The sequence below is a fragment of the Papilio machaon genome, chromosome 13 (assembly GCF_912999745.1).
Source record: "Papilio machaon chromosome 13, ilPapMach1.1, whole genome shotgun sequence".
NCBI classification, from domain to species: domain Eukaryota; kingdom Metazoa; phylum Arthropoda; class Insecta; order Lepidoptera; family Papilionidae; genus Papilio; species Papilio machaon.
In genome coordinates, this window is record NC_059998.1 from 6,776,511 (window position 1) to 6,799,334 (window position 22,824).

The window sequence follows — 22,824 nt, forward strand, 5'->3', positions numbered from 1 at the left end:
GAGATTTTTTTGTTTTCTTCACCCATTCTGGGTAGGCAAAGGGAACTATGCCCAAACAGCGAAGTCTTCGGTAGATTATTTCTATTGATATGAAATGAAAATGATTTTTAATGAGATGAAATAAAATTAAACCAACCTAATTCATTGAATCAAATCATTAAATCTGATATTGTAATAAATTAGGAGCTTCTTTTTAGAAATATTTGCATGAATCATAAAAAATTCAATGATTTTTTTTTGTAAAAACTTCGTGGTTGGTTTTTTCTTTTTAATAGACATTATTTGACAGTTGGAAAAGAGAACGCACGAGTTTGGAAAAGCTAAAGAAAAAGCACGATTAAAAGTGTTTTTAATACAGTTGCTCAAAAAGTGGCGTATTGCAGGGACGAAGAGCGTTCGGAATGTAGGCTATTACATACTCGTGCTTTTATAGACTCGTTATGAAATATACTATTTCGAACCTTCTATTGATTTTGTCCTGTTGGTCACGTCTTTCCCGGACGCTCTGATGCATCACACTTGCACGCGAACTTCACATATATCAATTATCAACTCTTTCGTTCATCAATTGAGTCGCCGACAGTCGCCCAACATATATGAACTTACGAGCGTGGCGTGGCGCGTGATTTAAACAAAATGACAGCACGTCTCCAAGTTTCTAATTTAACGATTAACGGACTTTTATTAACGGAAGTTGAGTTTAACGGAAGTTAACAAAAGCGTTAACACTTTTTGAAGTTAACTTAAAAGTTAATCCGTTAAGCAAAATGTTAACTTCGTTAATTAACGATTAACGGATTAACGAGTTAATGCCCAGCTCTGTGTAAATCCTTTTCAATGTATTTGAAAGAACAGAGTAGCAATATATCGACGCTGGAAAGCATAAACGCTGTAACCCTTGAAATCGCGAATATTTTTTTCACACGTTAATAATTTGAACCATTATCAAACGATAATGATTTTATTATATGTTAGCACAAACTACACAACATTGCTAAATACCGCATGCTTGTAGGCGTATCAGCTCACGAGTTATCATTTTTTGGCTCTCCTGTAAAGTTCATACTTTCGGGGTTACAGCGTTTACGCTTTCCAACGTCGATGTCTTGAATTATTACGGTAGTGAAAATGTATAATAAAAAAATATAAAACGTCACATTCCATTGTTAGTTTATTTTAAGAACCTGTGATTCAAATTTAAATAAAGAATAGTATGACATTTAAGCTTTTTTTATTTTTAAATATGTATTTACTGTTGGTCTTTTGTCCTAACATGTCTAAATTTAAATTTTTGTTTTTATTTTATTCTCTTCACTTTTTGAATTCGGTATTTGAGAAAGTAATTAAAAAAATATTACTATGTGTTAAATAGTAATATTTTTTAAAATAGATTTAAACTGAACCAGCACAAATTATCTATTAGTTAATGAATCTAAAATAATTTGAAATATTTTAAACACAATTAGTTCACACCTTCAATTAACATAAAGAACCTTTTACATTAACATTAGCTAATCAAGACAAACGAATGCTTCATAAATTTTTTGAATAAAATCAGTTTCTTCACAGATACGGCAATTGAAACCTACGAGATGTTAAAAACTTTGAAATCCTTCACCTTCATATTTTTTTACATGTTATTTAATACATTACCGAGTCGCGAGTGACAGATATAGTCCAATCGCGGAGGACGAAGAATTTCGTAAATTGAACTGTCATTACCTGTCTCTGTCACTCCTGCGTAAATACAATGAGTCTCGCTCGCACAGACACAATGGCCGCCGTCCTCAGGGATTGTAAACCTTTTACTGGAGACTATAAGGTTTGTTCTTGTGCATAATGTGGTTTTGGTTGGCCTGAGTCACGACAAAAAGTCCTTGGTTTGCTTGACCTTGACTTTACTTGTAATATAAAATCTAAATAAATAATTTATATAATGATAATAACTATATTTCATAAGTTGGTAAATTTTCTTTCTCCTTCAAATAATTAATGTAAACCGCACTAAATACAAAAATGTTTATGACCACTGTGAGTAGGTAAAGAGGTCATTGTACGAAATTCTTCGTGCTCCGCGACTGGACTTTAGTGAAAGAATGTTTTTCCCTTATATATTTAAAGTTTTAAAATTAATTAAGAAAGATTAAATAACTATAATTAATGTATAATAAATCATCATCTCCTTGACCTTGTCCCACTTACGTAAGGTCGGTGCAGCAAGTTTCCGTCCTCCGAATGAATCTGTCTGCCTTCATCTCCATTGTCACCCCCTTCACGATCATGTCACCTTTCACACAATGGATGGATTGGATCTCTTCCTACGTCTACCTCTACCTGTGTACCTCCACACTTATACTTAACGTTCTCTTTGCCACATGCGATTCTTCCCTCCTCATAACATGTCCATACCACGCTAACCTTTTACTTCTCAATTTTTCTACTACTGGTGCTACTTGAAATAAAAAAAAAATAATAAATAAAACATTTTAATGATAAAAGCTTTATTTCTCCGCTAATATGACAGAGGAATGATTAAAAATAAATCACAAAATATTATATTAATGTAAACATATTAAAAATAGAAATAATTCAATGATAAATAAAACTAAAACAATTTTTTTTAATTTAAATTTATTAACAATACTTGCTGAAAGAAAAGCTGTTTCACAGCCTTATTTCTTAATACTGTTACATACACTTAAGTACAGATATAAAATTAAATTGAAAAACAATATATAAGAAAAAAGGTTGACAAATGCTGACTTATTCGAGTTCAAAATATAACAGATCTACCATTGTCATATTATAAAATAACTTATATAAGATAAAATAATAAATTGGCTTTAAAATTCGAGCATACGTTAGTAAAAAAAATTAAATACAAAATCTAACAGTGAATTAACACTGTTTTTTTATCTAATTTTTCAAAAAGAATTAAAGAGATAAGAATTTGTTTTCATATGAATATAATAGCAATGTAATCCCAAGGTTAACAACATCGCAAAAATAAAACATACTCACTATATTATATAATTTAAAAAAGTTTTCCTTAATAATCTAAATCTCTAAGTTAAAATTATATCCCACAGTTTTTTAGGCTTTAGATAAATTTTAATTGTGTTACTCCAAAAAGTATCTAATATTTCTGATAATAACCTTCGTAGTGTCATCGATAATCAAAATTAGTATGAGATTGTTGATGTACTTTACATACGATAGATGGCGCTGCACAAGTTTTAATATAGATTTTGTCTGCGAATAGCGAATGTCACAAATATTCCTACTAGGTCTATCTGTTTAATTAAACACGTCTTTTAACCCTTTAACCGCCGGTCATAGACATATTTTGGAAGCTTACATATAATCTGTGTGCGTTAAAGAGTTGACATTTTAGTTAAGTTAAAATTTTAATAGACCCTAAGTGTTTTTAGGCAAGATGGTAGACAGAATCTAAGAATAGGTTAAACTTAGATTTAATTCTTTTGGTATTTTTGGTATTACATACATTGAAAAAGCTAAAAATATGTTCATAAACTTAAAAATAAAATTACTGTAAGTTTCGACTGTTGACACTTCTTTTAACACATATTGTTGTCTCTTATTTCATAGAAAATAAAAGGGATAAACAATATGTATTAATATAAGTGAAATCATTTATACAATTGTAAAACTTTGGTAAAGTTAAAAAAAGGAACCAAACAATTTATACTTTAAATGTCTAAGTACAGAGCTAAAAATACGCGTGTAAAAGTTGGTAGCGTTTAAAAATTCAAATTCGAACTTTAAAAATAAAATTCAAATTTTTAAAAACCTAATGGAAATTTCCCATGACAATTTCAAATTAAGAACTTTTTGAATTCCAAATTTAAAAATTTAAATTTCAAATTTAGAATTCGATTTTACAGAGCTGAATTTGAAATTAGAAACGTACTTCAAATACTTGATACGAAGGAGACGACTGTCCCGCTAGGACTGATGACGTCATCGCACGCACTACGACAGTCGCCATCTTGTACGCACTCGCTGTCTCTGAGCGTGTGTCAGCCGAGCGCGTGCAGACCGCCTCTCTGCAGCAGCTCAGTCCTGCTGTCGTTGTGCAGGTCAGCAAGTTGCACTGAATCCAATGTCTTACGACGTTCAGTACTGTGCCACGCTCCGTAAGTTACGTAGATAATCAAACCTGCAAGTAGAATATTTGTTTAAAATCAATTGACTCGTTTAGATGACATTAATGATGGAAATAGATGGAATTAACAAATCTTACTTATATAATAAATGCGAATGTTTAGATGGATGGATGTTTATTTGAAGGTATCTTCGGAACGGATCAACGAATCTTGACTAAATTTGGCATGGATGTAGGACATGGTCAGGAAGAACACATAAGCTACTTATTACGTTTTATTTTATCCCGTGCGTACGGAGTCGAGAGCGACAGCTAGTATAAATAAAATCGAAAAACTAGGTTAGGTTAGTTACTAATCAAAAACAAATTAACAAAAGAGAACGTCTGTGTTTACAACTAATATAAAAATAAGATTATTATAAAAATTATGTGTGTGAACGAACTTGTTAATTGATAAAAGTATGAAAAAAAATGTTGTTTTATTACTTTTAGTAACGAGTGTAGTGAATACTGTGTTGCCGTATCTATATATATAAAAGAAAGTCGTGTTAGTTACACTATTTATAACTCAAAAACGGCTGAATCGATTTGACTGAAAATTGGTGGGCAGGTAGTTTAGAATCAGGAAACGGACATAGGATAATTTTTACCCCGTTTTCTATTTTTTATTCCGCGCGGACGGAGTCGCGGGTAAAAGCTAGTTATTAATAAATACGGCAAAATTTCAATTTTACATTTACATTTACCAAATCACGATGTAATCTTACAAATATTATAAATGCGAATGTTTAGATAGATAGATGGATGTGTGTTAGAAGGTATCTCCGGAACAAATCAACGGATCTTGATGAAATTTAGCACAGATGTAGAATAGTTTGGAAGAACACATAAACTACTAATAAAGTTTTTTTTTTTTTTAAATTCCGCGCGAACGAAGTCACGGGCGACAGTACAGCAGTTTTTAATAATGATGGAAAATTGTTACCCTCTTGTTCGTGTCGTTATTTTTCTTAAAAAATAAATACATACCGCAATTTAAAATGCTACGGTTCATAGTACTTATTAGGTATGCTAGTTTTATCTAATATAGAAATTAAACGAACACTTAGCCTAAAATTCGTTCGCATTTTTATCAGGTTTAATAGACAATTTAAAACTATTAACCTTAAATGAAAACAATTAAATAAAGCCCAAAACTAGCTCGTATGACTTAATGTGCTCCAAACAGTTTTCGTTCAGTTATCTTTTAACATTATGTGGACTGGGACATCGTTTGTTTTGTTAAGTTTTATTTTAATTAATTGCTGCTCGTTCAGTTTCTCAGATCGTCCATTAAATTTTGTTCAACTCGGTAACAAATTTGGATATGACGTTGAAGAAATCATTGTCATCACAGAAGATGGGTATATATTGAAATTATTTCACATATTAAATAAAAAAAGATTTAAAACACCAGTATTATTGATGCATGGCGTAATTGATTCCTCTGATACTTGGATCATCAGGGGAAACACTTCCCTGGCTTTGACACTGGCTGCAAAAGGATACGACGTTTGGGCGGGGAACTCCAGGGGAAATAAATACGCCAGGAAACATATTTATCTAGATCCTAACACAAACGACGATTTCTGGGATTTCTCCTTTCACGAATCAGGATTCTACGATTTACCAGCAATTATAGATACAGTTTTACACATGACTGGTGAAAAAAAGATAAATGCGATTGGTCATTCACAAGGTAACACGATTTTTTATGTCCTGGGATCGACTAGACCGGAGTACAATGATAAAATCAATGTATTAATAGCTTTAGCTCCTATTTGCTTCTTGCAAAATATTCCACCACCCTTAAGCACCATAATTAAGGTGTCACCAGAGTTAGATAAGCTCGCGAAAACCCTAAACGTGGTAGAAATATTAGGGGATAAATCTTTGGTTGTAAGTTTTCTCCGTACTTTTTGTCCGACACCAATTGTTGGTTACAAAGTTTGTATATTAGGCCTAATATTTTCTACAGCTGGTAGTGATGCTGAAGAATTGGAACCCGGTTACGTGCGAACATTTATAGATCATTTTCCTGTTGGTACATCAGTAAAAGATTTGATACACTTCGCTCAAGTGAGCCTTAGAAGGAAATTCGCTAATTACGACTATGGTATTGAAGGTAATTTGCAGATGTACAATTTAACAGAACCTCCAGAATATAATCTAAGTGCAATAACTATGAGAGTAGCTTTATTATATGGGGCTAATGATAAATTATCAACTGTTGAAGACGTTGCTATACTTAGAGGAAAATTGCCTAACGTTATCAAATATTTATTAATTCCACGGAAAATGATGAACCATATAGATTTTATTTCCGGTCGAAATATGGAAGATTATTTATTTCCGTACATTTTTGACACTTTAAATGCTACTGATAATAATGTAAATCCATAATTGTGATAATATTTTTCACAGAATATCCGATTTATTTGTAGCAACATTATTCTAACGTCAGTGAAGCAATATGGCAACTCCAAAACATAATTACGTTATCTCGTTAAAGTCGCATGAAATAGTATTCCGTTATGACATGGACCGTTATATTTAATATGTTTAATAAATAATTGAAAATGTAATATTTCTTTAATTAAATCTGATTCATTTACATGTATAAAGTTTCATATAATACTAGCTGTCGCCCGCGACTCCGTCTGCGCGGAGTAAAAAAAAATACAGCTTATATGTTCTTCCAGACTATGTTCTACATCTATGCCAAAATTTCAACAAGATACGTTAAGCCATTCCGGAGATACCTTGAAACAAACATCCATCCATACATCCATCTAAACATTCGCATCTATATATATAAAAGAAAGTCGTGTTAGTTACACTATTTATTCAAGTTTTATTCAAGTTCAAGAACGGCTGAATCGATTTGAGTGAAAATTGGTGGGTAGGTAGCTTAGAACCAGGAAACGGACATAGGATAATTTTTACCCCGTTTTCTATTTTTTATTCCGCGCGGACGGAGTCGCGGGTAAAAGCTAGTTTATAATATTAGTAAGATAATAATATATTTACACTGCAAAAACACTTGTAAAGAAACATATCATCGTATATAACTCACCAGCTACAATCCAGACGGCGAAGCGGAGCCAAGTGGCATAGTCCAGGTTCAGCATGAGATAAACGTTGATGAGGATGCTGATGCCTGGCAGCCACGGCACCAACGGCACCTGTATATAGTCATAAAGTTAGCATGAACTTTCCTAGTTAAATCTCAGCATGGGTTTCGCCAGGGGGAGAAGGGATATTCCCCTTCCCCTATACAAATTTTATAAAAAGTAGTGTAGGGAAAACATTATCTTTCTATGCGTCCTCTCCTCCGTTAATTAAATCTGGAATTGCAAATGTCCATGGGCAGCAATCGCTTCGCTAATTTGGCGAATTGATAATATAAAAAGAGCTATACTAACAGAGAAAGCCAGCTTCTTCTCTGAGACGGGCTGTCGCGAGAGGAAGTAGAGTGTGGCCAGCACGAGGGCGGCGCCGCACGACACCACGCCCACCGGCCACGCCTCCCCCGACAACACGCCCATCCCATACCGGTTTATCACCACCATTGTCACCACGCACCACACACCTGACATCAAATTGTGTCTCACTGTTTTTTTTATTTTAATTGGTGCCAATTTAATAGCCTTAACGAAGTCATCTATTGCGAAATTTGACATATTTCTTCACATTTCACAGATAGCTCCTGTGATATTTTACCTCTAAAATAATAAAAGCTTGAATTTTTCATACATTTAAGAAGGATAAAGGTTGAAAAATATTTTAACAACATCGTATCACTATATAAGTCATTAACTGGTTATTTCTAAAAAAGGGGGGAGAGGATTTTAAGTTAATTGCAAGATCTTTAGAAAAAACAGTCTAACCTAAATAAACGATAGTCCAAGAGACTGGGATATTTTTCTCGCGGATGTAACTTTCTCTCTGACCCTAGTTTCTCGCTTACAAAGGTTCTCGGTTATCCAGGTTTGATTATATAAAAATTTTATTTCAAATACACATCGATAAGTTAATCCTTTAGTGATAAAAAATTCAAAGCTCTCACCATACAAAGCAACCAGAGTAGAAACAATAGCACTACTGAGTCTTGTTGGTACCGCGTGTTGGTCTGCATTCACCAACTGGCGTAAAACATTCCTCAAGCTCAGGTTCAAAGGTTCCACTGTCCTATGAGCTGATTGACTCCTCTCGTATCTATCATCAAGAAGAAATATAGAAGAAAAAAGAACAAATGTATAAATTAAGTATTAACTGTTGCCTGCGACTCTTTCCGTGTGGAAATAAAAAAAAACATTAATAGTCTATGTGTTCTTACAAACTATGTTTTACATCTGTGCCAAATTTCATCAAGATCTGTTTTGGAGATAACTTCAAACAAACATCCATCTATCCATCCATCCATCCAAACATTCGTGTTTATAATATTAGTAAGAAGTAAGATTTAGAAGTAATGAGCAATTAATTCGAACGAAATTTTCGAGAAAAATTTTCATACCCTTTATTAAAGTTGCGGCCATAAAATGTCTGACATAGATTTTTTTTAAAGTATTTTATAACAATCACCAGAATGCATGGACTGATTTTGACGAGTAATTATGCTATAGCTTGACCAGAAATATAAAAAACTTTAGCCATAAAGCGAAAAAAAAATATCTCAAATTTATTGTCGTACATAAAAGTGTTGTAACAAAACCTATTGAAACGCCTTCAAGATAGAATTTTTATATTCTCGGTTGGACTATTAATATCTGTTGCAATTTTTATCTTACCTGAGTAACAAGACGCAGGAGGCGACCATAGAGTAGGCGAGTAGAGTTCCTATTGACATCATGTGGATGAGCTGCTCCAGCTCAAATATCATCGCTAGAGTACCTTCACATATATACAAACATCATTACTATTTTTATATATATTTTCATAAAAAGTTGACATTAAATTTAATATCAATGGGTCCTATGTATAAGGGACAAAAAAACAACACAAAGGGACAAACAAACAAATTAAAGATTTTTATTTTTTTATGTTAAATTCTACCTCTTAGTTTAATTAAAGTTTAATGAGCGTCGGTTGCTCAGGGGTTAAGTACTTGACTTGCAATCTGCAGGTCATGAATTCGAATCCCGCCATGTAGTAATGCAATTTTTCGATTTACATATGTACATTTATCCGATGTTTTTACGGTGAAGGAAAACATCGTGATGCTGCACATATCTGAGAATTCCAGGAAGAAAAAGACGGCATTCCGTCTCCCCAATTGGAGAAAAGTGGATTGCGGAGGTTCACTTAGCAACACCAAATGGAAGTCCGTGATCTCTGCCTACTCCTCTGAATTACAGGTGTGAGTTGTATGTATTTTAATTAACATGCACTAAATACAAATACACATTTAAAGGTGTAAATGTGTTTTTAGCTAAAGTAAAAGGACCTATGCATTTTTTCCTATTTTGGTTGAAATTTTTAGAGCTTATCCTGTAAAGTTGTAAATTGCACATTGACCCTTATTCGTAGGAGCCATCGATATAGAGATAGCGAGTAACCATAGAGTTATAAAGTTATTTATTTATTCTTAAAAGATAATAAGTTAATGGGCAATGTAATACAGATGTTAAATCAATGAAAACTGACGGTTATACTAAAATGTACAGACCAGTGAACAGTCCAGCAATGATGGTGCCAACAAGAGGTGTTTGGAAGCGTTCGCTGACAACACCCATGAACTTGAACAGCAGACCGTCTGAAGCCATCGCGTATATAATACGAGGTAGTGGAAACACCGCGCCTAGTAAACTGACAAAAATTGTTTTTTTTTTTACTATTAAAAACACTAAGAAAGGAATATTACAGACTAGTTGTTGACTGCAACTTCACCTGTGAGTATTTAAAAAAACTTAAGTAGCCTATGTGCTGTTAAGACTGTTCTACATCTGTGTCAAATTTCATCAAACTCCGTTGAACTGTTTCGTACAAACAAACATCCATACATTCATCTATTTAAACATACGCATTTATAATATTAGTAAGCATATATTTGTAAAAACATTAAAAAAAACATATTTTTTACTAGAATAAGGTACTATGTTCACATGTAACCATGCGAAGTCGACTATTATGAGTACGAGAGACATAGAACAAAATTTATGAGTAAGAGAAAGCGAGATATTTTATACTTTCTTACCTAGAACATAAAGCACAAATTGCACCAACACTGACAGCGTACTTCGCCCACGGCCATCCCAGTTGGTCATACACAAACGGAAAAGGCGCTTTCTCATCCTAAGAAAGAAGTTAATCAAAAATAAAACTTACTGTAATATAAATAAGGTAGCATTTTAGTTAACAATAGTTTTATTAATTCACTGTGAATCATGTGTCAATGTAATTTGAACCTTACCTGCATGTAATAAGGCATCATGAGTGTGAGCACGGAGGAGACGCCGCAGTATGCGAGGAACACGATCAGCAGAGACGCGACTACTGCAAAGGGAATGGTCTTCTGAGGACGACGAGCTTCCTCACCCGCAGTCGCTACACAATCAAAACCTGCAATACGGAAACTAATTATTCATTATCTATATATAAAGAAAGTCGTGTTAGTTACACTATTTATAACTCAAGAACGGCTGAATCGATTTGACTGAAAATTGGTGGGCAGGTAGCTTAGAACCAGGAATCGGACATAGGATAATTTTTACCCCGTTTTCTATTTTTTATTCCGCGCGGACGGAGTCGCGGGTAAAAGCTAGTCTTATATAAAAACATAACAAATTTCCATATATAAAACAGACTAATACGATGTAAAGAGTTACATCTCTTACTGTGAGTTTCTGAGACCAAGATTTCTATATAGATATAGAAAGTCGTGTTAGTTACACTATTTATAACTCAAGATCGGTCGAACTGATTTAGCTGAAAATTGATGGGGAGGTAGCTTAGAACTAGGAGACGGACATAAGAACTTTTTTATCTTGTGTGCATTTTTTTATTCCGCGCGGACGAAGTCGCGGGTAAAAGCTGACATAGATGACAATGTATTTTTATCTCAGAAACCCACAGTTAAGGCACACTTTTATCGTATGTGTCAATATGTATATTTGACGAGATTTGAAACTATGTACAAAAGAAAGCTTCGTAAAATTAACAAATATTACTTAGTGATTAATAATTTTTGTTAATTTAAGTCTAAGAATTAGACTGACATTTTTTTACTAATCCTTAACACTATATCTATACTATACTTATATTATAAAGAGTAAAGATTTGACTGTTTTTTTTGTTTGCATTGAATAAGTTCCGAAACTACTGAACCGTACGTACTCTCTGGTAGGCTATATTTATGACTAGATTTAATATATTAATGATATGAAGTCGCGAGTGACAGCTAGTTACCAATAAATCCATAGAAGCAGACCGCAGCCCCCTTTATAATTCCCGCCAGGCCATATGGGGCGAAGCCCCCACTGCCGAAGTCTTTGGTCTCAGTCTTTGGTACTTCAGACGCAGGGATACGCCAGTTCTTCGTGTCCGCTGAAATACAAAAAGTGTTAAAACTTTAAAGAAATAGCTTAATAGCTTGCCTTAAAGTATAAAGTCATATGTTTACATGTGACATTATTCATTACTGCATAGTTTAGTGCATTAAAAATTACAAGTTGAATAACAAAAATTATGTTAAAATATTCCCACAAAAATTATTATTTCACTGAAAAGAAAAGGTTATAAGTATAAAAAATTGGAAAAATACTCTAGGATATTCCAAATATAAAGAATTACAGTCGAACTTGGATAACGGAGAAACCTCTATAAGCGAGAGTCATTGTCCGGTACCGGTCGACTTTCATGTGAGAAACTCGGGTAAGAGAGAAACCTGTATGAGCGAGAAAAATCTCGCGATACCTTAGACTTAGACTCTCGTTTATCCAAGTCCGCCTGTAATCACTAAAAATTAGTATAGACAAAAAAGAGTAATGCCAAGTATAAAAAAATAATAATCGCCGTACATTAAATTACACGCTTGTTAATAGTTTATTTTATAATTTACCTTTGAAAGAGCCGGATATAATAACGAACAGGACAACACACAAATTAACACCCGTACAAAAGTTGTTGAACTTTGTCGACTCTTTTACACCAAATGCTAACGCAACTGAAATACGCAAAGAACAATTTAAATTCAAAATAAAAATAATTATATGACAATTCGAAATTTGAATTAACACAAACATAAAAAATATAAAACCTTTTTATGCGAAATAGGTTTTATAGTTTTTTTTTAATTGAATACAATAGTTTTCAAGTCATTTTCATAAAAAATATCGGTACTGGCCATAAAGAAACAGTATATTCTTACTCGAAAACGCCATAATGACAGCAAACGCAAAGAAATCCGGATATTTAGCTAAATGTGGCGTGTTTAACGGCAGTACTGCTTCCAGATGTGTGGACATCGCTTTGTTTAGAAGTGAATCTAAATATTCACTTAAAGCTTTCACCACAGACGCTGCACCTGTATGGAAAATATAATTAAAGGTTTTGAGTCCACAATTTAACTCTTTTTAACATTAATCCGTTTAGTAAAAATTCGGCTAAAAATGACTACCGTACTATGTTAAATATTTACTTGCAGTCCTTTACTTCGACCCTCAAAATCATTAATTAGCACAAAGAGAGACCCTCAGTGTAAATTACTTAAACTTTTTTAGGTTTCTTAGTAGCCAACAACTCTGTGATAGTTTCAACATTCTCGGATCTTTTCCCTTATACTATTTTAATGCTTTAATTTTAAATAATATACTTGTACCTATTATATACTCCAGTATGAGATTCCATCCGATAATAAAAGCCATGAACTCTCCAACGCATACATAACTGTAAACGTAGGCAGAGCCAGCTTTAGGCACGCGAGCACCGAACTCTGCATAGCAAAGACCTAAAGAAAACATTCGATTACTACTAGTTCTCCGTTTTCTGATTATCTAAGTCTGATTTGAAACAAAACACCTTTTTCATGCACTCACTCATGCGTCGAAAAGAGTTACATCTTATTATATCCAGAAGATATAATTGATCGCATAGTTAGATTTTTTCACCCTTTATTATTCAAAACAGGGATATAAATCAATAATTAAATTTCTCAAACAAATAAATATGTCCAATTAAATTTACAGATATCAATTTCAAATATATAAGTTCGTAAAAGTTGGCAACACATAAGCTTTTTTGTTGTTCGTTGTTCAACATAAAGGCAACTCTTACGCACAAAGCGGGCTTTATAATAGAAATGGTTCAGTTAAATACTGACCTTGTCTCGTATTAAACTGATTGTGACATATATCTTTGGACATATCAAATAGTTATTACCAATTAAATATTTTTTTAGATAGAATTGTTGACAAATTATCATATAAATACATAATCTTAAAAGACATACTGTGTGTTAAACGTATGAAAGCTGAAATAGTACATTAACCAATACTCACCAGCAAATACACTAGCAACTGCAGCCAAAAGAAACGACAGTATCACAGCTGGTCCAGCGTAATTCTTAGCCACATCGCCCGCTAACACGTACACTCCAACACCCAATGTGCTGCCCACTCCTAAAGCTGTCAAGTCTAACGCTGACAGAACTCTAGCGAGCCTCGCTACTCCCTCCTCCGCTGCCTTACGTCGTGATAGGATGCCGTACGCAAGACGTGCTGCACGGACTGCACCTGCTTTTATACCACCTGGAACAAAGAAGTTTAGGTATACAGTCAAACCTAGATAAGCGAGAAACCTCCACAAGCGAGAGTCATTGTCAGGTCCCGATGGACGACTCTCGCTTAATCAGGTTCCACTGTATTTTTACATTACTTTCAGGTTACTTAGGAAACATAAGAAGCTAAGATTATTTTAGAACTTCTTCAAGTAAATAAACTTAGTACAATGAATCAAGAATAAACCAGAAAACTAACACAAACATATTATATGTCTAAAGTGTGTTAATTTTTTTAAAATAAAACACACTTTAGTCTAAATTAAATGCAACATTATTATTTTCTTATTTTTAATTCAAAATAATTAAGATTCTGAGCCAATGTTCCATTCCGTTTTTATTTTACTAATTTAAAAGGAATGAGACCACTATTTTATTTTTAATTTTTTTATTAACCACTATAAAAAATATAAAAAAATACTAAAATCCATCAACAAAGCCTACAAAATAATAATAACACATATCAAAATAATACAAAATAACTAAAGCAAAGTATATAAATCAATTTTCACACTCACAGAATAAAAACCACATAACAGGCATGTTACGTATACCAAGAGATACAATTGTATTAACTACACCGGACACTACACACTACTGCCATCTTAAGTGTATTGACCATACAATTGATTGAATGCCGAGACATCAATATGGAACAAATCATTTAAAGACGGCCACAATTACGTTCCAATTAAGTTTGGACAGCATAGTTAACTATTTATTTTTACTTATTGATGTCTAGTATTTACTAATACACATCAATTCTTATTATTATTTACTAGCTGTCGCCCTTGACTCCGTCCGCACAGAATTAAAAAAAACATAATAAGTAGCCTATGTGTTTTCCCAGATTATGTTCTACATTTGTGCCAAATTTCATCAAAATCCGTTGAGCCGTTCCGGAGATACCTTCAAACAAACATCCAACCATCTAAACATTCGCATAAATAATATTAGTAAGATTTATGAAGTTATGCAAAAATGTAAATAAACTAAATTAGTTCATGTTTGAAATAACATACTATTGAATTATGTACTGTTAGAAATAGTTACATATTAAGTTTGCTTGTACTATGCTACACCATTTTGTTTACTTAGATTACACTAGTTTTTACCCGCGACTCCGTCCGCGCGGAATAAAAAAAATAGAAAACGGGGTAAAAATTATCCTATGTCCGTTTCCTGGTTCTAAGCTACCTGCCCACCAATTTTCAGTCAAATCGATTCAGCCGTTCTTGAGTTATAAATAGTGTAACTAACACGACTTTCTTTTATATATATAGATATTGTAACTATGACATTACAAACAAGCATTAAATAAATGCAGAACACTGTAAATATAGTCAAATTTAGATTAACATATTCCAAATATCAGGTTTGCCTTGATTCTGAAGTGTATTAAAACTGAAGGTTATTGAGGAATAGAATTATTAGATTAGTTATATATTAATTTAGGCGAAAAGTGAATTGCGGAGATTCATTCGGTCACACCAAATGGAGGTTCATGATCTCTGCCTACCACTCTGGGTTACAGGCGTGAGTTCTGTGTGTTATATATTTATCCATCCAACAAGTTACATCTTATACTGTTCCTGTAAGATATGTAACTTATTTTGTTTGATGGGTTGATATTTATACAGCTTTCAAGACTAACCATCTCCACTGACGAAAAACACATCACAACTATTTTGATTTTGGAATAAAGGTGTCCTATACTTACCATAGAGTAACCACTGTTATGTTTAATACCTAAAAAGCTGTACGATGTTCAAGAAATCTCAATACAAATGTCGTAGTCTAACAAAAAGAGAGCGAAAATAGAATAATTGAAAAACTTTCAAGACTAGCAAAATCTATTGTTGTAAATCTGGGGCAGATTTCACTTTTAACCTAAAAAAAGTTAGCTTTCAAGACTGTGATATTTACGTTATTGTGATATTTTTACATTCATTGCCCCTTTTATAACTTGGAAAGAAAATAAAGCATACCTAGATTGGCCAGTGGTAAACTGCATGTAAATTGCATGTTACAAAAATGCAATTTACATGCAGTTTATGTGATGAAGGTGATAAGCATTTACACACAGTGAAGATCACACAGGAGATGTTACAATATAAATGTTGAGGGCAATCCAGTCCTCCCTCTCTTGTGTCATCCTCTTTACCTTAACACACCATCCACTTTCTGCTTTATCTATTGCATATATGTTAATCTTGGTTTTCTCCTATTTCTTTTCCCTTCTAATCTTCCTTCTATAAATGCAACTACACAACCTATATTCAAATCTATCATGAAAGAAGCTCCTTTTAGTCCCTTCTGAATAGTTTAAAGACTAAAGTTTAGTAGTTTTAACTTGATGTAAAGCGACATTGCAAAATACAAATGCACTATTTCTGTCTAAACAAATACTTTAGTTACATTTGTTTGTTAAGAAGACGCATATTAAAGAGATTATGCAACTTTCGAATAGACTGTGAATTTTTCCTAGCGAATATAATTTAAGACCAAATATTGTAAGGCTATTTATTCCTTACTGAAGATTCTTATTAGAGAAATAAATGAACCTTACCGTCTTCATAAGCCTGTCGCACCGTGTACTCGTGGCCTGGATGGTTCCGAACCGATCCATAGTTTGAACAATCATTAAACTCCGGTGCGGTCATTTTACCAATACACTGAAATAACCTTTTTCATGTAATTAGAAAACCGAGTTCAAATTATTAATCAATTAGTCTATTAATTAAAAGCACGGTTTCTGTCAGTAATTCATTGAATACATTATTCTTCTCGGAATCAAATGTAATAATAAGAAATGGTTTAGCACTTGCAATTTGAGGTTTTGCGGCATAAAATGTAACGTGACACTGACAGCTGATGCTATTGGAATGTCACTGCAAATAGGGATGTGGGTATGTTCCTAAATTGTATCAATATCGTTTTTACTATCGATATACTGAAGAATTAAGCTTTGTGGATTTATTTACCTATTAGGCAAAAAACAACAGTGAAATGGTAAAGTATCTGCTCCACCACTTATCTAAAAAGTACCATCCTTATCGTAAACGTATTCGAACGTATTTCGTCTATCCTGTTCAGCATTTTTAATCGATAGCTTGTATTATCGATTATCGATGAACAAATTTTTAAGCTTCACTAGACGTTTGAACGTAAATGTCGTATTTTATTGCGTCAGACACCGACGACGTCATACAACTAAATAATTAAACTTTATCAAATGCTAGAGGATTTTAAACTCCTTATAAGTTTATACTTAACTAAAATTTTTTGTTTAGAGTATATTTTTAAATTTGCATTTTTAATCTGAATACTGAGTATAATTAGAACTTAGAAGCATTTGCCTCCACCTGCCGCACGCAGAGTCAAATAAGCAGTCCCTTAGTGTTTAGTTCTGACAATAAATAAGAATTTTTATGGTCATTTATCACGTTAGTCTAACGTCTTACTTTGGGAGTGCGACACAGCTAAAATTATAATGTATTCAATATAATTTTATCTAGCAATTACCCGCGAAGAAAAATCTAGTAGTAAATTTCACCCGGAGGTAGTGTAGCTTTCCAACAGTCAAAGAATTTTTCAAATCATTTCAGTAGTCAAAGACTATTCAATGCAAGCAATCAAATTGTTCGTCTTTAAAATATTATTATAGAAAAATAAGGTATGTGCGTGTGTGTTTATTTTATTGTAGGAGCAGTTGCTTGCCATTGAATTCTCAATGCCACTCATTAGAACAATTCACTGACAGCTACGCGGTTCTTTAGAACTGGCCATCAGTTAATTGGTAGCAAAATTGATTGACCGTTGGCCGTGTAAATAAATGTTATGTTTGTAATGTTACCGTAGGTTTCCACTGCTGAGACATGTACGAAAACATATTAAACATATATTCTTTGAAGAGGCCGAGAACAATTTTTTTTTTATGTTTCATGCGCGGCATTCCGGTTTCAAATTGATTCTTGAACAAAATTCTCTAATGTTTTTTTTATTATGAATTTGTACTTGCCACCTCAATCCCGGTTTGACTAAAATATATTTTGTAGGTTGACACATAGAAGATCAATTAAATTAAATCAACCGAATTAACTACTTGATTTTTTATTTAACCCTGACAGAACCAATCTAGGTCACTGGCAAAGTTGCAGTTTTCCTTGCGGATCCTCAGGTCAATGCAATCGGCTGACCACACAGAACTCTGATTTCGATCAACGTTACCCTACTATTGGGGGAGCGCGCATGGAGACGCGATAGTACTTTCTTTGTTCCGTGGTCAGAATAGGTCCACGAAACGTCAGATAAGACATGACATTAGAAAAAAAATATGTACATGGCAACGATCTCTCACATGAAGAATACGGCCAGAGAAGGGTCTAATATACAGGTAAATGTAAAAAAATGTACTTACCAATAATAGCCAACAATATGTCCCATCCTTTACTCATTCTAGAAAAAAAAACTTCCCACCTATACACAATAACGCTAATTACTCGACACTAAATTATATTTCTCTAGCTAAAAATCGTGTCTAGACACAAATAGTTCTAAGAATTAACGTGTTTATTTGTGTAGCCTGATTTAGTATTTTTGCTGACTTGACATCAGTGTTTTGTTTGTTATAAAACGTTAGAATGCGTTTCCACTGTGGTAACACAGTATCAAACATATAGTTATCTCTTTTTCTCCAAAGAGAATGCTGTGTGAAGAGTGCTGAGTACAGTTTTTATTTTACGACAATGGAAATTCACGGTTAGCGTAATTTCTTATTACTTGCAATAATAAATTATGTTGCTATGTTGTATTATGTTGTTAAATATAATTAATAATATTTTTAATTGGCTATATAAAATTGCATGTCCTAGGACCAGCCAACTACAACACCCTTACTATTTAAAAAAATAACAAAGTATAATAGTGAGCTAGGACACATAATTATAATAAAATATTTATTGTTGTACAACCCCATTTACAGTATAATTAAGATTCTCACATAAAAAAACATGTTTACAAAACAAAATCTACAAATAAATTCGAATGTAAAATCAGGCCAAGTATAATTTTAATACGTTGAACGACCTTGATAAGGGCATTTTGCAAATCAACACAACAAAATGCTCGTTACTACGTAATTTTCAAAACAACAATTTGTAGAAACCGAAAAACAAATACAATTCACTGTATTTAAATGTACAAAGCAAAAAAAAAATTAATTTATTTATTTAAAAACAACTGCATAGCATCCTTACAGTACGCAACCAATTTGACACTATACATACTAGTTTACACGATAACATTTATAATAACAGTAAAAACACATAACAATGGCCAAATAAAAAAAATACATAGATAAACAGTGCAAGAATATATCAACGCGTAACTACACATCAATATTATTAATCAATAATCAATAAATTTAATATTCAAACGTCTTCCACACTAATAAAAATATAGCCTAAGAATTTACATTACTGGTGATAAATTTAAAGCATTTATTATGTGCTGCAAATAGCCGAAGGTCGACGAAAACATCGATCCATATTAAGACAAAAAAATAAAGACATCACGATCTTCAGATGAGAACTCCAACTTGAGGAGTTTAGCGAGTAAAAGGTAAGTGACAATTTCCTTAGAAAGAGTAAGTAAGTAGGTCTTGTTTCAAAACAATGTCTTTACTCTTTACTCTAAAAAAAAATATTCCTTGACTTTTGACCAATTTTGACCGTCGCTGATTGATATTATTGACGTCAACGTGGTTATATGTTTCACCATAAATATGTATCACCCCAAAGCTTTCGGTATGAGTACCTTGTTACTTATTGGTAAAGATCACATTTCGGAAGCCTGAGCAATAATGTTTAAATAACCATGATTTGTTAAAAATTCCCGCCGGGCGTTAGAGTCACGGTGTAAAAGGGTTGACGTATGTTGTGTATTTGAAAACTGTCTAAGTTTTTATGGTATGTATGTTTAAAATAGTAAAAAACGGTTAGGTTTCAAAAATCAGATATACTGTAGCTGCTTAGCTCTATCTAAAATTTACCGAAATAGTCAGAACTGTGTCATCCACGTTGTCAGACTTTAGACCATGTTTTTTAAATTTCTTTTTAAGACATACGAGCTCTTTCTAAGATACTTATTATTATTTATTTGTTGAAGGCAAATATTTGCTCTTTTACAATCCCATGAATTACGTAAGTATATTTAAAATTAGGCATTCACATATAAATGCTAAATTAATGAAGAAATAAAATGAATAATCAGGAAGTATATAATCTATATGAATTCATTACCTTTGCGTAGACGTGCTAACAACAACAACCTTGCTGTGTTTTTCCTCGTAGATTTTTTTCAATTTTTGTTTTAAAAATATTTTGTAAATCGATGTGAGCTTGTTGACATAAAATCACTATAAACAAGCGTATAATTTTTGCACTCAAATAATCGTTTATAGATTAAAACAAAACTTACTTATTATTATACATTTTAAAGATGAAAAATATAAGTTTAATTTCAGATTTGTAGGAAACTAATACCTCAAATTTTTATCTTTAAGTAGGAATAAAAAGAAGTAATATTGACTAGTTGTACTTTTTTAATACTGAGAATATATATGGAAAGAGATACTGGTACATATTCCGTCCCCAAACGTGATCTAAATGATTGAGCTTCTTGTACTCCAACAAATGGTATTCAACATTCGGCAATTGATCTCTTAACAGTTCCGTGTCACGAATAGAAGATAACCTATCATTTCTGCCCACAAACAATCCTACTCTCATTTTAACCTTCTCCAAATCATACGATGGTGGTACGATTGTGTTATACACAGCAATATTGCGTATCGGACCGTAGTCGTATTGTGAAAAACTTTTACGCAAAGCAACTTGCGCGACGTGAACTCCGTTCTTTCTCGACGTACTTGTAGGATAACGGGACACGACGACTGGCAGAAACTCAGGTTCAAATTCGGAAGGATCATTACCACCAATAGCGAATAACACACCGCGCGCACACAATTCGTAACCAACTTCTTTCTTATTACAGATTACTTTGATAGCTTCGTTTAACACCGATTCATCACTAAACACTTCATCCATACCAAGCATTTGTAATATATTACCAACAGTAGGTAATAATTCTAGCAAAGTTGATACTGGCGGCTTCACATTGTGTAAAAAACATATTGGTGCCAAAGCTATCAATAAATTCACCTTATCATTGTACTCCGGTCTTGTTGATCCTAGCACATAAAAGAGAGTATTTCCTTGCGAATGTCCGATTGCACTCAACTGTTTCTGATTTGTTCTTTCTAAAACGTAATCAATTGTTGCAGGTAGATCGTAATAGCCCATTTCGTGGAAACTGAAGTTCCAGAAAGATTCTTCGTTAGGATTTAAATATTTATGTGCTTTTGAGTATCTGTTACCTCTAGTGTTTATAGCCCAGATATCGTAACCTCTATTAGCAAGACTAATAGCGAGTGAACCGTTTCCTCTGATGATGAACGTATCAGAACTGTCAATAATCCCGTGAACGAGGAGTACAGGTCTTCTGGTATCACCTTGGATGTGGAACAATTTTAAAATATATCCATCTTCAGTTTCTACATTATGTTCTTCAACATTATATCCATGTTTAAAACCCAATCCATTAAAGTTTAGTTTTCTGTCCTCGTTAGTATGAAACGCACTAGACATGCGTATGTAAATTATACATACGCAAATCACTCGATATATCATTGTAGTTTGCAATAAACTCGACTCATGTCGTGTCTCAGTAGTGTCGAAGTGTTACTGAAGCAAGTTTTACTCCGTAGTAACTTATTTAAGCGAATCTCAGCAACTTCGCCCTTGGATTTGTAACTTATATGTAAAAATATATGTACAAATAAACTTAAAGTACTGGTTTAAATAAGAAGCTATTTTTATTGCTTAGCATTTATTAAAATATATTAAGATGTACGTAATCTATGTATTTAGGTGAACAGTATGGAGGTACCGCATCGCATTTAACCAACCTTATGTCACATAAAGTGGCCGATATTAAGCCAGATTATATGATTAATATATGCATTGTTAAGTGGAAAAAAAACTATAATAATAATAAACCTTTAACATCTGTATTTAAAGTGAGTTTAGAAGTTTTTTTTAATATTGGCAAAGTTAATTTAGATTATGAGTAAGTTCCAGAAGTTCAATTGTGAAAACTGTAAATGTACTTATATGATTTTATTCTTTAAAAACATATTTTATTAACAAAATTTATACCAAAAATTAAAACATAAATCAGGTAACAAAACAATTTTGCTAGGGCAGTATTATAAAGTTAATACTTGATGACTCAGAACTGTTTTTAAATAGTTGATTAACAAAAATAGCTAGAAAAATGAATAAACCTAACTTAGTTAATTATCAAGAAGCTTAATTTAATTTGTGGTAAATCTAAAATACTTTGAATCTACAAACCAACTGGCGAAATCAATCGACAACACGTAATTACTTCAAACAATGGATACTAATTAATTCATTCAATATCAGAGGTCTACAAACACTTCGTAACTAATGAAAGTTTCGACCTAGTGATGGGATAGTTTACTAAATTTTTAAATATCAAACTATTTTTTTTAATATACCTAATAAATACAAGGATATTTATGCGCACTGCGCAGTACTCCTGCTTCCCACTACGTTCAGATTCACCTAAAATTTTGTGATACGCAGTGAAGTTAAAAACCGCCAAGATGTCTAACAAATATTAAGTACTGTACTAAATTTTAGATCAAACTATTAACTGATAGTTAATCTAAGGTGAATTACGAAATTTGACCATTTTAGTTTATTGAAGCCTTTATTGACTACGGACCCTGCCA

General features: G+C 32.8%; 3 protein-coding genes across 3 annotated transcripts; 1 reads left to right on the top strand and 2 right to left on the bottom strand.

Annotated features, from left to right (window-relative positions):
- Window positions 1–3,888: 3,888 nt before the first annotated feature.
- LOC106719742 (cationic amino acid transporter 2) lies at window positions 3,889–16,806 on the bottom strand. The gene is made up of 14 exons (XM_045680601.1): window positions 16,513–16,806; window positions 13,666–13,914; window positions 12,987–13,115; window positions 12,537–12,692; window positions 12,228–12,332; window positions 11,576–11,713; window positions 10,581–10,729; window positions 10,365–10,462; window positions 9,837–9,976; window positions 8,959–9,061; window positions 8,235–8,383; window positions 7,591–7,757; window positions 7,242–7,350; window positions 3,889–4,180 (listed from the first exon to the last, which is right to left on the bottom strand). Exons 1-14 carry the CDS (start codon window positions 16,604–16,606, stop codon window positions 4,041–4,043), a joined length of 1,926 nt encoding a protein of 641 aa, XP_045536557.1. The 5' UTR covers window positions 16,607–16,806; the 3' UTR covers window positions 3,889–4,040.
- Window positions 5,338–6,646, top strand: LOC123721608 (lipase 1-like). Its single transcript, XM_045680795.1, has one exon. It carries the CDS (start codon window positions 5,381–5,383, stop codon window positions 6,566–6,568), a length of 1,188 nt encoding a protein of 395 aa, XP_045536751.1. The 5' UTR covers window positions 5,338–5,380; the 3' UTR covers window positions 6,569–6,646.
- A 3,727-nt stretch (window positions 16,807–20,533) lies between the features above and the next one.
- LOC106711586 (lipase 3) lies at window positions 20,534–21,726 on the bottom strand. The gene has a single exon (XM_014503943.2). It carries the CDS (start codon window positions 21,692–21,694, stop codon window positions 20,534–20,536), a length of 1,161 nt encoding a protein of 386 aa, XP_014359429.2. The 5' UTR covers window positions 21,695–21,726.
- Between the last annotated feature and the right edge of the window lie 1,098 nt (window positions 21,727–22,824).